The sequence below is a fragment of the Eleutherodactylus coqui genome, chromosome 3 (genome assembly GCF_035609145.1).
Source record: "Eleutherodactylus coqui strain aEleCoq1 chromosome 3, aEleCoq1.hap1, whole genome shotgun sequence".
NCBI classification, from domain to species: Eukaryota; Metazoa; Chordata; class Amphibia; order Anura; family Eleutherodactylidae; genus Eleutherodactylus; species Eleutherodactylus coqui.
In genome coordinates, this window is record NC_089839.1 from 282497036 (window position 1) to 282511312 (window position 14277).

General features: G+C 46.3%; 1 protein-coding gene across 2 annotated transcripts; it reads left to right on the plus strand.

The window, feature by feature from the left end:
* The first annotated feature begins 775 nt into the window (after positions 1–775).
* Positions 776–13854, plus strand: CZIB (CXXC motif containing zinc binding protein). Of its 2 annotated transcripts, XM_066597580.1 has the most exons (8): positions 776–872; positions 4675–4758; positions 7149–7205; positions 8070–8151; positions 8751–8782; positions 9596–9673; positions 11741–11806; positions 13633–13854. In XM_066597580.1, exons 1-8 carry the CDS (start codon positions 867–869, stop codon positions 13708–13710), a joined length of 483 nt encoding a protein of 160 aa, XP_066453677.1. In that variant the 5' UTR covers positions 776–866; the 3' UTR covers positions 13711–13854. The 2 variants fall into 2 exon arrangements, with proteins under 2 accessions (XP_066453677.1, XP_066453678.1); XM_066597581.1 differs by lacking the exon at positions 4675–4758 and having other exon boundaries at positions 780–872.
* The last annotated feature ends 423 nt before the right edge of the window (positions 13855–14277 follow it).

Below are 14277 nucleotides of genomic sequence, written 5' to 3' on the forward strand. Positions count from 1 at the left end.
ATTCCGCAGCATTTCCATTAAAAAAAACCCTTTCGAAATCCACTTTACGGCTGCGTTTCCATGAAAAAAATGCAGTGAATACGTACGCAAAAAACCACACACCAAATACGTATATATGCGAGGTAACGCGGCAGCGTGCGGACCAATATCACACTCAAAAACTGCACTTCTACGTAAGTTTGCGATACGTTTAGCGAGAGCGACTCATCACCTCACCGCACGGGCCATTTACACATTGTTCCCATAGTAAAAATAGAAAGAAATGCATCGCACTCACACGTGAGCACAGCGCCATTTTTTTTTTTTTGGTTCCCATAAGAATTAATAGGAAATTCTCGGTGGAATCGCGGCGAAATAGGACACGCTGCGATTTTTCGCGCTCACACTATCGATGTGAGTGAAAAATGACTCCTGTATATTAACCCTTTTAAATCGGTAGGTTGGCGCTATACAAATAAAGATTATGATTATTATTTTCCTGCGCGAGTTCCGTCCGTCTCGCAATCAGGCGGAACTGGTGTAAGGAAATCATTCCTGTAAATACACCCTAAATATCACTGCAGCTCAGGTGTATTTTAGCCGCCTGTGATATAGAAAGAACATCATGGCCGCTGGTGAACATCCTCTCCTGACTAAACAGTGACAGTGGTCAGAAAGCCGGGGTTCAGTCCCTCCATGACAGGCTCTTTTATTCCATAGCAGTAATTACACACTACTACCAGCAGGTGGCGATGTTCTACCACCTCCTAGCTTCACACACTGTGCAGCAGTCTCCCTGGTCACGTGACGCCGCTGTGGTTGAACTCTTTACGACGGGTGTAGATTGATTTCGTTCTATGCCGTAAAGCAAATACCCCCGTGACGTCATGGTGGTAAGTTCTCGATGAAGTTTCACTCCCTGCACCCATTGCACGTCCCATTCTCTGTATTACAAGAAGAGCAGCCTGCAAGAAGGCGGGGGGTTAAATATATCCTTATAGTAGAGCCTCAGTATATACGTTCATGTCACCATAGTCTTATGGAAGGCTTGTCTCTTACTAATCACCTGTGCATGAGACATATGTGTATATATGTATGTGTCTCTGTGTTTGTCCCTGCAAATCTTGCACTTTGCACCCTGTAGTCCTATTTTGTGGCTCTCTAGCAGTTGCAGGACTACAATTCCCAGCATGCCTCTGACAGCTTCTTTATGGCAGGGCATGCTGGGAGTTGTAGTTTTGTAACTGCTAGAAAGCCATGCAATGGGGGACTTTTATGTATCATCAAATAACTGTATTCTACGACATTAGGCCCCCTGGGGGATAAAGCAAAAAAATACGACCGCTATAGGCCTGTTGGCCATGGAGGATCCACAGTACGGGCTCATTCACACCTCCGTATTTTCATTGCGTATTACGCACGCCATGCATGTAGTGAATGGAGTCGTTGAAAGTAAATGGATTTTCATTGACCCATTCATATTAGCGTGTAGATACGTGCAAGAAAAATAGCGCAGCATGTTCTATTTCCCCACGTACAAAGTAGCGTGAGCTCTAGTCTTTTCTAGGGGCAGCGTATGCAACGCTGTCCATATACAAGAATATGAATAAGCCCTAAGGCTGACTCACATGGCCGTATTTGCGCAGCGTATTGCGTTTGCAGTACGCAGTGAATAGAAGCCATTGATTTCATTGGGTTCATTCACATGTCAGTATTTTGCACGCACATTCGGCCGTGCCAAAAAAACCACAACATGCTCTATTTCCTACGTATTTGGGCAGTGCAGGAGCCCCTTGTAATCAATGGACTTGCACAGATGCGCAGGAATCCTGGAGCACGTACGTACAAAACCGATGACATTTTGTGCCCGTGTGTGTGCGGGGCATTTGGGCACACAAAAATCTGAGCCGCCAAAATACGTGGCTGTAATGCGTTTTGGCTGTGTGAACACTGCGTGTTCGCGTGGCAGAATTGCGCCCATGTTAATCCGGCCCAGAGCGCTTGTACACGGATACGTTTTCTGGTCAATTTTCAGACCAAAAAAATTGGTCCAAAAATCAGATGGAAATCTTCCCCCTTCATGTGAATAGTTTTACCCACATGGCCTTTTCTAGACTAATAGACCGAGAGAAAAAAAAATTACCGTATGCCCTGTTTTTGTCCAATTCGCAGTGTGCGATGTCCTGCGCCTCGGACCGCACACGGATGGGATGTCTGTGCAGTCCGATCTAAGTTGTAGAGAATATGGGGCGCAACTTTTCACAGCGTCCATGTAGCCTAAATCTGAAAATCCACAACAGCAAAACTGCCCCAAAATGTGCAGATTTGTCAGATTTCACCTTTGGCGTTGCAATCGGTAAAATCTGCTTGTAAACCTACAGCTTAAATTCACACGTTACCGGTTTACAATTTGCAACACGTCAAATTTTTGCGTAGATTTAATGCAGAATTTGTTTCTTGCATGTAAATTAGAATTATTTAAATATCGTTCATTTCACATTCTGGATTTCATAAATGCTGCGAATTTTCCGCATGGAAATTCTGCAAAGAAACCTACAGGGGATCCTCCTGGTGTGGGGACGTAACTGGGGATCCGCCTGGCGTGGCGACGTAACTGGGGATCCGCCTGGCGTGGCGACGTAACTGGGGATCCGCCTGGTGTGGCGACGTAACTGGGGATCCGCCTGGTGTGGCGACGTAACTGGGGACCCGCCTGGTGTGGCGACGTAACTGGGGACCCGCCTGGTGTGGCGACGTAACTGGGGACCCGCCTGGTGTGGCGACGTAACTGGGGACCCGCCTGGTGTGGCGACGTAACTGGGGACCCGCCTGGTGTGGCGACGTAACTGGGGACCCGCCTGGTGTGGCGACGTAACTGGGGACCCGCCTGGTGTGGCGACGTAACTGGGGACCCGCCTGGTGTGGCGACGTAACTGGGGACCCGCCTGGTGTGGCGACGTAACTGGGGATCCGCCTGGTGTGGCGACGTAACTGGGGATCCGCCTGGTGTGGCGACGTACCTGGGGATCCGCCTGGTGTGGCGACGTAACTGGGGATCCGCCTGGTGTGGCGACGTAACTGGGGATCCGCCTGGTGTGGCGACGTAACTGGGGATCCGCCTGGTGTGGCGACGTAACTGGGGATCCGCCTGGTGTGGCGACGTAACTGGGGATCCGCCTGGTGTGGCGACGTAACTGGGGATCCGCCTGGTGTGGCGACGTAACTGGGGATCCGCCTGGTGTGGCGACGTAACTGGGGATCCGCCTGGTGTGGCGACGTACCTGGGGATCCGCCTGGTGTGGCGACGTACCTGGGGATCCGCCTGGTGTGGCGACGTACCTGGGGATCCGCCTGGTGTGGCGACGTACCTGGGGATCCGCCTGGTGTGGCGACGTACCTGGGGAGCCGCCTGGTGTGGCGACGTAACTGGGGAGCCGCCTGGTGTGGCGACGTAACTGGGGAGCCGCCTGGTGTGGCGACGTAACTGGGGAGCCGCCTGGTGTGGCGACGTAACTGGGGAGCCGCCTGGTGTGGCGACGTAACTGGGGAGCCGCCTGGTGTGGCGACGTAACTGGGGATCCGCCTGGTGTGGCGACGTAACTGGGGATCCGCCTGGTGTGGCGACGTAACTGGGGATCCGCCTGGTGTGGCGACGTACCTGGGGAGCCGCCTGGTGTGGCGACGTACCTGGGGAGCCGCCTGGTGTGGCGACGTACCTGGGGAGCCGCCTGGTGTGGCGACGTACCTGGGGAGCCGCCTGGTGTGGCGACGTACCTGGGGAGCCGCCTGGTGTGGCGACGTACCTGGGGAGCCGCCTGGTGTGGCGACGTACCTGGGGAGCCGCCTGGTGTGGCGACGTACCTGGGGAGCCGCCTGGTGTGGCGACGTACCTGGGGAGCCGCCTGGTGTGGCGACGTAACTGGGGAGCCGCCTGGTGTGGCGACGTAACTGGGGAGCCGCCTGGTGTGGCGACGTAACTGGGGAGCCGCCTGGTGTGGCGACGTAACTGGGGAGCCGCCTGGTGTGGCGACGTAACTGGTGACCCCACTAATTCAGCCTGCGGCGCCTGTGAATGCGGAATTCATACCGTTTAGGGATATATCTGCACGGAATAATGAACGCACTGCGGAGTTTAGAATCCACAGTGTGCGCTTTATTGTACAGATCCCACAATGCACTGCAGCTGGGCTGATATGTGGCAGATATCTGAGATTCAACTGCGCATTTTGTAAATGCGGCCTTAAAATGTTAGCGTCATAAGGACATGTCAAAAGTTTTGATCGCTTTGGGTCCGGCTGCGGAGACCCCCACTGATCGCTGGAATGAGACAGCTGATGCGCTCATCAGAACTCTGCCGCTGCTCATCGAAGACGGTCCCATAGACTTTCTGTGGAGTCCATCTTCAGCTAGCGGGCAGTGACGCCACTTGGACAAGCACTCTAGTGCCTCATTCTAGTAATCAGTAGGGCTCAGCAGCCGAATCCCTATAACATGTCAAAAGTTTTTAGAAAGCGCAGCTACACTTTCAGCATAATGCAAAGTACCCACTAAATGGTATGCCAATGTAGTCCATTCATGAATGTCAACAGTCTACCCCGTGTGACACTACAACTCCCAGCACTGATCTACACTGGGTTTGTGAGTTGTTGGACAGCTGTAAAGTGTTCAGTTTTCTCTCTTTATGATGCCTTGTAGAAGTTTGCGTTACAATTGAAGGCCAATCTAGAAAACGTCACACGGCTGCGGCCGGAGGGGGATGATTTCCGTTGGTTCCTAAAGGTGAGGGGATATTTTGCTTTTTACATGCTGTGAGTATCGTGTGTGTGTGTGTGTATGTATATATATAATAAAATCTTGTATGTCTCTATTGTATATTCTGCTCAGGATTATCATGTGGAGACTTTACCATGATTGAAGAGCAGTTTTTAAAAAACTTTTGACATGTCAGAACAATATGTCAAAAGTATTGATGGGGGAGGGGCTGGGTTTCCCACTGATCACTGAAATTAGGAGGCCTTCACACTGGTGTCAAAATCGTGTGAGATTTGTGCGTTGTGGCTTCATTCACACTTGCGATGTTTTTCTGCATGGCACCGAATTGCAAAGCTATGCAGGAAAAAGATCGCAGCCTGTTCTATCTTTGTGCGATGTTGCCCATTGTTTTTAGCAGGGCCTGACACATCAATAGTTTATGCACCGTGCAGTTGCTTTTTACATACAGGCAGTTGTATGTGTTGAGCTAATTTCATACTTAGCAGAATTTTCTGAAATGTATGAAAAGCATTGCTGAATTAGGTGCTGGTTTGCATCAAAATCTGCCTGTAACATGTGGATTGTAATGCAGATTTTGATAGATTTCAACTAGAGATGAGCGAGCACACTCAAATACTCAAGCGAATACTCGAGAAAAGATACAGGGGGCAACACACCGCTCACCCCCGCCGCCACCCGAATCTTTTCTCATGAGCAGGCAGGTACTCGAAAAGAACGATACTCGCTCAAGTATTTGCCCTTAGCGAGTATGCTCGCTCATCTCTAATTTCAACTTCTCATTTAAATATGTAAATTTTGCATTGAAAATCAGCAGTTTACATTGTAGAATCATTCCAACAACCTGTAAATGGGATTTCGCAAAATCCTATTTACTTTGCTGCTACTGTAATACGCTGCGGAAAATCCACAGCGTATTCGCCACATATGACCATATCCTCCCCTTTGATAAGTGAAAGAGTACGGGAATTGTTTTTCTGGAGGGCACTGCTATGTTGCACTAAAGTGTATACAGTCCGTGTTACCATTCTGGTGCATTGCTGCTGTTTGGCACTTATAGCTTAATCTGCACTTTAATAAGCGAGTCATTTTTTTTTCATTATTGCCTTCCTTAAAAAAAAAAAAAAAAAAAAAAAGTCAATTTATTAAACTTTTTTTTTTTTTACTTTTTAGTCCCAGTAGAGGGTCTTCTGATCGCTTCTGTAATACATTGCAATACATCTATATTGCAGTATATCCATATCGCAATGTGTTATACCTGCCTTTGGCCTTATGCTGAGCAAATGTACCGTACATGGCAATCCACTGGCACCCCAAAGATACATCGATGGACTTACAGAGGGAGTGCGCCCCCTCTGATAGCACAATGGTGCTGCTGATCCAGGGCATTACACCAGGAACTTGGAACATCAATAGGGAGTTATTCCGCTGGGCTGTAGGAAAAAAAATCTGCTGCATAAATTGTCCTGTGGGGCGGAGTTTAAATCCGGAATTTGCAAGTAGGAACACAAAAAAAAAGGTGTAATCCCTTTCTCTGTCTTATTCAGGTAAGGGCTCATGCCCACGGGCCATTTGCGTAACACGCCGCGGGTCATTGCACAGCGTTTTAAACATTTTCCAGCCATACACTCTGCCATCAGGGACCGCATATGGCTGCGCATGGCCACGAATCACACGCTCACGGACATGCGCAGTGCGATATTTATTTATTTAAATTCCCTGCTTTGTTCAGGACGGGATGCATACGAAAACGCTGCACATATGCAATGTATTGCGTCTGGACAGCGTATCATACGCTGCCCATACAAATGTATAGGGCTCATGCTGCTTACGAGAAATGGAGCATGCTGCCATTTATTTCTCTTGTGTTTTTAAACGCAATGTCCACACGCCGGTGTGCATGGATCTGTGAAAGGCCATTGACTTGCATTGACTCCATTTACCGTGTATCAGGCGTCCGTGCAACTCGCATGTGATACGCGGTGAAAACACGGTCGTGGACGTGAGACATAAGACTGTATGGAGCAGGGAAAAGATGCAGAAGTTCTCGATCTGCAGAAGCAAATCTGTGCCAAAATGGTGCAGATTTACTGCTGAGGAATTCCTTGCAGATTGGCCCCGTGTGAACGCACCCTTACTAATGGACAATGTATGAATATATACTAAAAATCACAAAATATGAGATTCATTGGGAGCGATACTTCTTATCTGTGCTGTCGCTAGTCAGGTGTTACACACTATGGCTAATTTAAATGAACAGTTTCAATTTGTGGGAAAACTACAACTCCCAGCATGCCTTGCAATGCTGAGACTAATTATTTTACACATTTGGAGAGTTACAAGTTAAAGATCCATAATCTTAATTTTATAACACATTTTTTCATTTTCTTCTCTTATAGCTGAAATGTGGAAACTGTGGCGAAGTGTCGGATAAATGGCAGTATATCACAGTGCAGGTGAGAAGGGTTAGCTGCCACGTATTTCTGCCTGTTAAGCCATTCCTGTCCAGTGTTAATAAAGTGCCTGCAGAAATTCAATATACTGCAATACTGAAGTGTTGTAGTATATTGTATAAACAATCAAACGATCACTAACTAGTTCAAGTCCCCTATGGGGGGCTAAAAGCAAGTACAAATAAGTGAAGTAAAGTTTGTTTTTAATTATTAGAAAAATTATCATTTTTTAAATTCCCTTCTCCCACTTTTGAAATAACAAATATGTCGTTTTTTTAATTATTTTTAATCACCAAATCCATAAAAGTTTGATTTATTAAAATAATGCATTATTTATCCTGCATATTGAACGTCATCAGAAAAAATATACACAACGCCATAAAAGTAGTGGCACAAAAAGAAAACAATATAAATTTGTTATTGTCGTAATCACACTAAATAGCAGAATAAAATGAACATATTATTTTTGCTGCACCCCGTACACTGTAAAAGCTACCCCCATCCCCCAAAAATAGCGTAATGGCATTTTTTTCCATTTCACTCCACTTTTAATGTACTGAGTATGAGTTTACATTTTTCTATGGTACATTAAACGGAACCATAGTGGCATACGGCTCATGCCGCAAAATACAAACCCTCAGATAGCAACTTCCACAGAATTAATAAAGTTTTTATTTATTTATTTTTTTTGAAAATGGGGAGGAGAAAACGAGGATGAAAAATGGCCGCTTTCTCGAAGGCTTAAATAGTAGTTTGGATATGAATGCTTACATGCGGGTGAACATATTAGACAAGTGTCATGTACAGGTTTGAGTCTGGTAATTGCCTGCCATTATTTTCGCCTTTCATTACTCCCTTCGCTCCTAGGACAGCGTTCCTCTAAAGGGTGGGAGAAGCAGCGCCAGTATGGTGCAGAAGTGTAAGCTCTGCTCGCGAGAAAACTCCATAGGTGAGTCATAGTAAAGCATTGGAGTACTTTGGACAAAGCCTCCTTGTTAGAAGGGTCTCCCGACCATGAGCTGATCACAAGGTGACCCCTAACATTCACCTGTAGTCTGAAAGGCAGTCTTCATATGCTCTGCAGCGCCACCACAGGAGAAATAAAGCATTACACAGTTCCTATTGAAATTACATGTTGCCAGCTACATAGATCACGGTAGGGAAGGGGTTAACAGCGGGGGTCGCTGTACTGATTCACTCCGGCTGTTGCAGCGGGAGGCCGGCTATCGTTGACAGCCGGCTCCCACTTCCGAATAGCGCGGGATCTCTCCTGATCTCACGCTATACACAGGAAGTATGTGTACGTCCTGTTGTGTTAAGTACTTCTCTGCCACGACATACATTTACGTTCTGTGGCGGGAAGGGGTTAAATTTGCTAACCAGTCTTTAAAGTGGTTGTCTGGGTACGGATGAATTTTTTAACATTGATGCAACTTAATTAACAATAAAAGCAGTGGTACTCGCCCATTCGTTCTGACTTCACCGTATGGCGGCATCTACCGCAGATGTGCTAATAGATTGTAGTAACCTGCTCCTTTCTCTGCACAGATATATTGAAAGCCTCGCTGAAGCCGTACAACGTAAGTGACTTCTGAGACTACATTTGTCGGTGCAATGTTCTGTTACATACGGTATGTAGCTTACTAGCCATCTCCATATATGTCCATGGTGACTGGATTAATGAGTTGATATTGTAAGATGATGCAGCATCAGAGCATTATTCCAGCAGTCCCATGCACATAGAAGAACAGCAAAATTCCGTTAAGGGCTTATTCAGCCGACCGTATATCGGCCGCGTATTCACGCCGGCCGATATACGGCGTCCCTCCCTGCAGGGGGAGGAGGCTGGAAGAGCCGGGAGCAGTGCACTGAGCTCTCATTGCAAATAGTGCCGAGGGGCGGAGAGGGGGTGGGAGCTCAGAGCACTGCTCCCGGCCCTTCCAGCCTCCTCCCCCTGCAGAGAGGGACGCCATATATCGGCCGGCGTGAATACTCGGCCGATATACGGTCGCCTGAATAAGCCCTAAGGGTGCATTCACACCTCACTGATTCGCTGCAGAATTTGTCACAGATTTTGGAGCATGGGAACATATTCAGTGTCAACATTATATTTTCAGATGTTTTCCTAATGTTTGTCTGCCCTTACAAGTAGGTAGAGGGTGATTTTCCATGAGCACTAGCAGCCGCTGCTAATTCTCACAATTTACCATTAGTGGTAAATGATGTGCATATATGGTGAAAGCAGCCTCCCATCACTGCAGGGAATCCCTTCACCCCGTTGGTTAGGAAGGGAAAGATTGCTTCCTGTATGTAACAAGTAGGACGTCTACGACGAGGAGAGTCATTCTTGCTCTCGGTTTCATCATATTGTTTTGCCCTTTTATCATAATCAGGCTGAAGACAGTGAACGCTTCAAAACCATACTGGAGTTTGAGTGTCGAGGTCTAGAGCCGGTCGATTTTCAACCACAGGTAAATTTTTAAGCATTCCGATCGATGAGCAGTTTTTTCCTGGCCGAAAACTAAAATCTGAAACATGCTGGCTATGATCAAATTTATCGACGACACAAAGCTAGGAGGGATAGCTAATACTAGAGGAGAGAGAGGATTCAAAAAGATCTAGACAAGCTTGAACAGTGGGTGGCGACTAACAGAATGATATTTAACAAGGAGAAATGTAAAGTCCTACATCTGGGCAAGAAATAGAGAATGAGAGGAATTGGGCTAAGCAGCAACACATGTGAAAAAGACTTGGGTATACTAATAGATCATAGACTGAACATGAGTCAACAATGTGATGCAGCAGCAAAAAAAAGGCAAACACAATTCTGGGATATATTAAGAGAAGCATAGAGTCTAGATCACGTGAGGTTATTATCCTCCTCTACTCTTCCTTAGTCAGACCTCATCTGGAATACTGTGTCCAGTTCTGGGCACCCCACTTTAAATAAGACAGACAAACTGGAGCAAGTTCAGAGAAGAGCTACCCGGATGGTGAGCGGTCTGCAAATCATGTCCTATGAGGAACGGTTAAAGGATCTGGGAATGTTTAGCTTGCAGAAAAGAGATATTCCGGTTATGCAAAGTTGCTGTCAAATAAATGTTGCTGTCAGAAGTTATTAAACTTTGCAGTGTGGTTCTGCTTCGGACTTTGTGTCTGTAGCTCTATAGACCATCACCTTCTCCTGCACTTCAGAAGAGTTTATTCCCAGGTTGCCCTGAATACAACCTGTAGGCATTCCAGCAATACAGATTGGGCTTGTTCCATAGAATTGACCAGGGATGTTTTTTTTTTTTCCTCTTCAGCTCTTGGGACCGGATTGCTGACCAATAGCAGGGTGGCGCTTAGTGGAGGCGCACACAGGAAGGAAGTACAGAGCAGGGAATTATGCAAAATGGAGTTTTAAGCTGCATTTCAGCAGAGATGTGGCGGCCATCCTGGAAAATAGTGATGCAGGGAAACATCAGAGACGGAGGATAAGAGGATAATGGCTGCTCGATTTATATCCATAACCAGCTGTCCATAAAATAATTTTTTTTTTATTTATTTTTTTTGTGAGGCGAAAAGAACAAAAGAGTTTTTGATTTTGTTTTTTTTTAATAGCATTTGCATGCCGGAAATTTTTTTTTATTAAGTTTACTGTACGGGTCTTTAGCTATGCAACGATACTAAACGTGGCTTTTAAGATTACTTTTTTTTTAAGAAAAAAGGGGAAAAGTTTGCAAAAAAGTATTCTCACCGATCCCTACTGTTGCAGCAGTCACAGCTGGCTCACGCTGCAGATGGCTCAGACTCAGCTCCTAGGCCTGTGCCATCTATAGGATATAATTATATATTTTTGCAGGCGTCCATCTATGCCCTGGGGCTGGAAGGAGTCAGTAAAATTGCATAACTGTTCCATATACTAACCACATAAAAATTAAGGTTCTTGGTGCATATCTGCATCAAAACATGTGGGCCCATCCGCTACGTTCAGGTGACCATTACTGGACAAAAGATCAGGTATGCTGAAATCCAACATGCCAAATTTATCTTTTCTGACATCAACCATTGGGGGTGATCCTAGTGACCCCCATACACATTAGATGGTCAACATATCCCGCCGGAATCGCCAGCTGATGTGTACGTAATGTGCGTGGTGACCTTTAGTAAACTGTTCCCGGTCTTCCCTTGTTGTGTGAATAGTGATGATTGCAGTTTTATTGCGCAGTTTTAGAATGTGCCTTAATCTCTTTATTAGATTACAGATTAGTCACAGCTCTATCACAGCACAGGTCACAGGGATTGCAAATCAATATACGTAACCGGAGTTACACAATGCCGTCATGTATTCACTGCCAGATGGTCACCGCCGATATATTTATAATCCCTATGGACTGCACCGCAGGCCGCATAACTCTTCAGTAATGTACGCTGCTTGTTAACAATGTTAGAAACCCTACATACATTAATCTATTGGTGGACTGAATAGAAGAGGAAGAATGAAGAAAAATGACTGTAATGACAATTCCTTGTTCTTCCCCATTATTTTCCTGCAGGCCGGATTTGCCGCAGAAGGGGCCGAGACTGGGACTCCTTTCCCCGACATTAACCTGCAGGAAAAGGTTTGTGTTCTGTGCACATTTACCAAAAACATTGTGCAAGATCTATAGAATCTGCTTTATATGAAATATGGAAAGCGTGAACTGCAGCAGCGCCCGTCTGCGCCGGCTAGTTGACTGGTAGCCGTAGCGCGTGGAAAGGGTTGTCCAGATGAGACCATATACACAAAAGTCATGGGCAACCCAGAATCACTTCTGAACGAAAAGAGATGCAAGTAGGAGACTTTGTAGAACACTTAGATGGGTGGGGATAACTTTTGGCACTGTGGTGGTGTCTGTTGCCTAACTTTGTGGCAGCCATATTGGATTCAGTCGAAAGAACTTCAGTGGAAAAGGGTGTGATGGGATATACCATTTAAGGTTAGAATTTAATCAAATGGATCGGTGTGATCATTTTTTTCAATACTGCAATTATTTTTGAGTTATAGATAATGTCATATTGAGTATTTAATAAAGTTATGTTGAATTGTGCAGTATAAAAAAAAACTGATTTTTAGGTAATTTTCAGAAACCGCCATTAACAATCCAAGACAGAACTAAAATCATCCTGATGGTTCATGTAAGGTGGCCAAAGCATTCAATCAAGAACACCCAGGAATACGCCAGTGAGTGCACAAGGGTCATATTCACACAACTTCTGTTGCAGTTTGTATGGGCGCCACTTGTGTGTCTTGATTCGCGCCAGGCTTCTGCTGCTCTTCTGTGGACCTTTTGTGAAATCAGCAGCACAGCTGTCTTCCTGGGTGTTCTTGTGTGAAGGCCATCTCATGTGAACTTCGGTTACCGACCATCAGGATGATCTCCGTTCTGTCCTGGAGTGTTAGGCTGAGTTCACACAGGGCGGATTCCCGTCGGAAATCTCACGGTTTGGCCGCAGCAAAAACCGCAAGATTTCCGCCGGGAGAACCGCCGCGGTTTAAGCCGCGGTGGCTTTGAAGCGGCTCGGCCGCATGCCTTTCCGTTGCGGCCGGCGCTCCCATAGAGGAGAGCGCAGCCGTGACGTAAATAAACAAAAAAGGAAAGGTAAATAGACATGCTGCATCTTTTCAACCGGATTTACCGCAGCGGATTAGCCGTCCCGTGTGGATGAGATTTCTGAGAAATCTCGTCCACATGGCTGGCTAATCCCGAGATTAGCGGCTGCTGGCGGATTTGCTGCGGGCGGATCTGCTGTGGCAAAACCGCTGCAAATCCGCCCTGTGTGAACCCAGCCTTAACGGCATCTTCTGCTACCTGAAAAGACATGTGATGAGTGTTTTACATATCGCATAATTCAACATAACTTTATTAATACTCAACAAATCATCTATTACTCAAAAATGGCTGCAGATATTGAAAAAACCTGCACCTATCATTTTTTGTTGATATTCTACCCTTTAAGAGTAACTGCATTTTCAGAAAACTTGACGTCATAGAGACATGCCAACAGTACTGATCAGTGGGTGCCCTACTGCTGAGACCCCCTACTGATCACTAGAATGGGGGGAGCTGACGTGCTTGCAGTAGCTAAAGACTGCCTCATAGCAATGCCCCTCTATGAGGCAGTCTTTAGGTACTGGAAATAGCCGAAAATGAGCAAATGCAGCCGAGAGGGCACAGCGCTTGGGTGAGCATAGCAGCCCCTCCCTGTATTCTAGCGATCAGTGGGGGGCTCAGCAGCGGGTTCTCCACTCATCAATACCTTTTAATAAAAGGGCAGGTAAACTTTAAGTCATATATCGCTCCCCCCCCTTATATAATATATACACACTATGATAGATGTATTATTTGCTCTTTGCTCTAGTTAGACCAACTTCATTATTGACCGTCCGTCATTTCTTCTCTTTTAGGACTGGACAGATTATGATGAGAAGGCCAAAGAATCCGTGGGGATCTACGAGGTGACACATCAATTTAAAAAGTGCTAACTTCATCCGACTATCATTTATCATGGGTCAGGGATCTGTCAAACAGTTACACATCAAATATGGACATTGCCAAACATTTACATTGTACACAACGCCGTCTGATCATTGCAAAGATCTAATGTAAAATAAACCTGTTAAAGCTTTTTTCATTCGTTTTTTGATGTTTTTTTTTTTTCTCGGTGCCGATTCTATCAAAAACTGGTAAGAAATTTATTAAAGGGGTTGTCCCGCGCCGAAACGGGGTTTTTTTTTTTTTTAAACCCCCCCCCCCCCCCTGTTCGGCGCGAGACAACCCCGATGCAGGGGTTAAAAAAACCACCCGCACAGCGCTTACCTGAATCCCGGCGGTCCGGCGTCTTCATACTCACCTGCTGAAGATGGCCGCCGGGATCCTCTGTCTTCATGGACCGCAGGGCTTCTGTGCGGTCCATTGCCGATTCCAGCCTCCTGATTGGCTGGAATCGGCACGTGACGGGGCGGAGCTACACGGAGCCCCATTCAGAAGAGAAGAAGACCCGGACTGCGCAAGCGCGGCTAATTTGGCCATCGGAGGGCGAAAATTAGTCG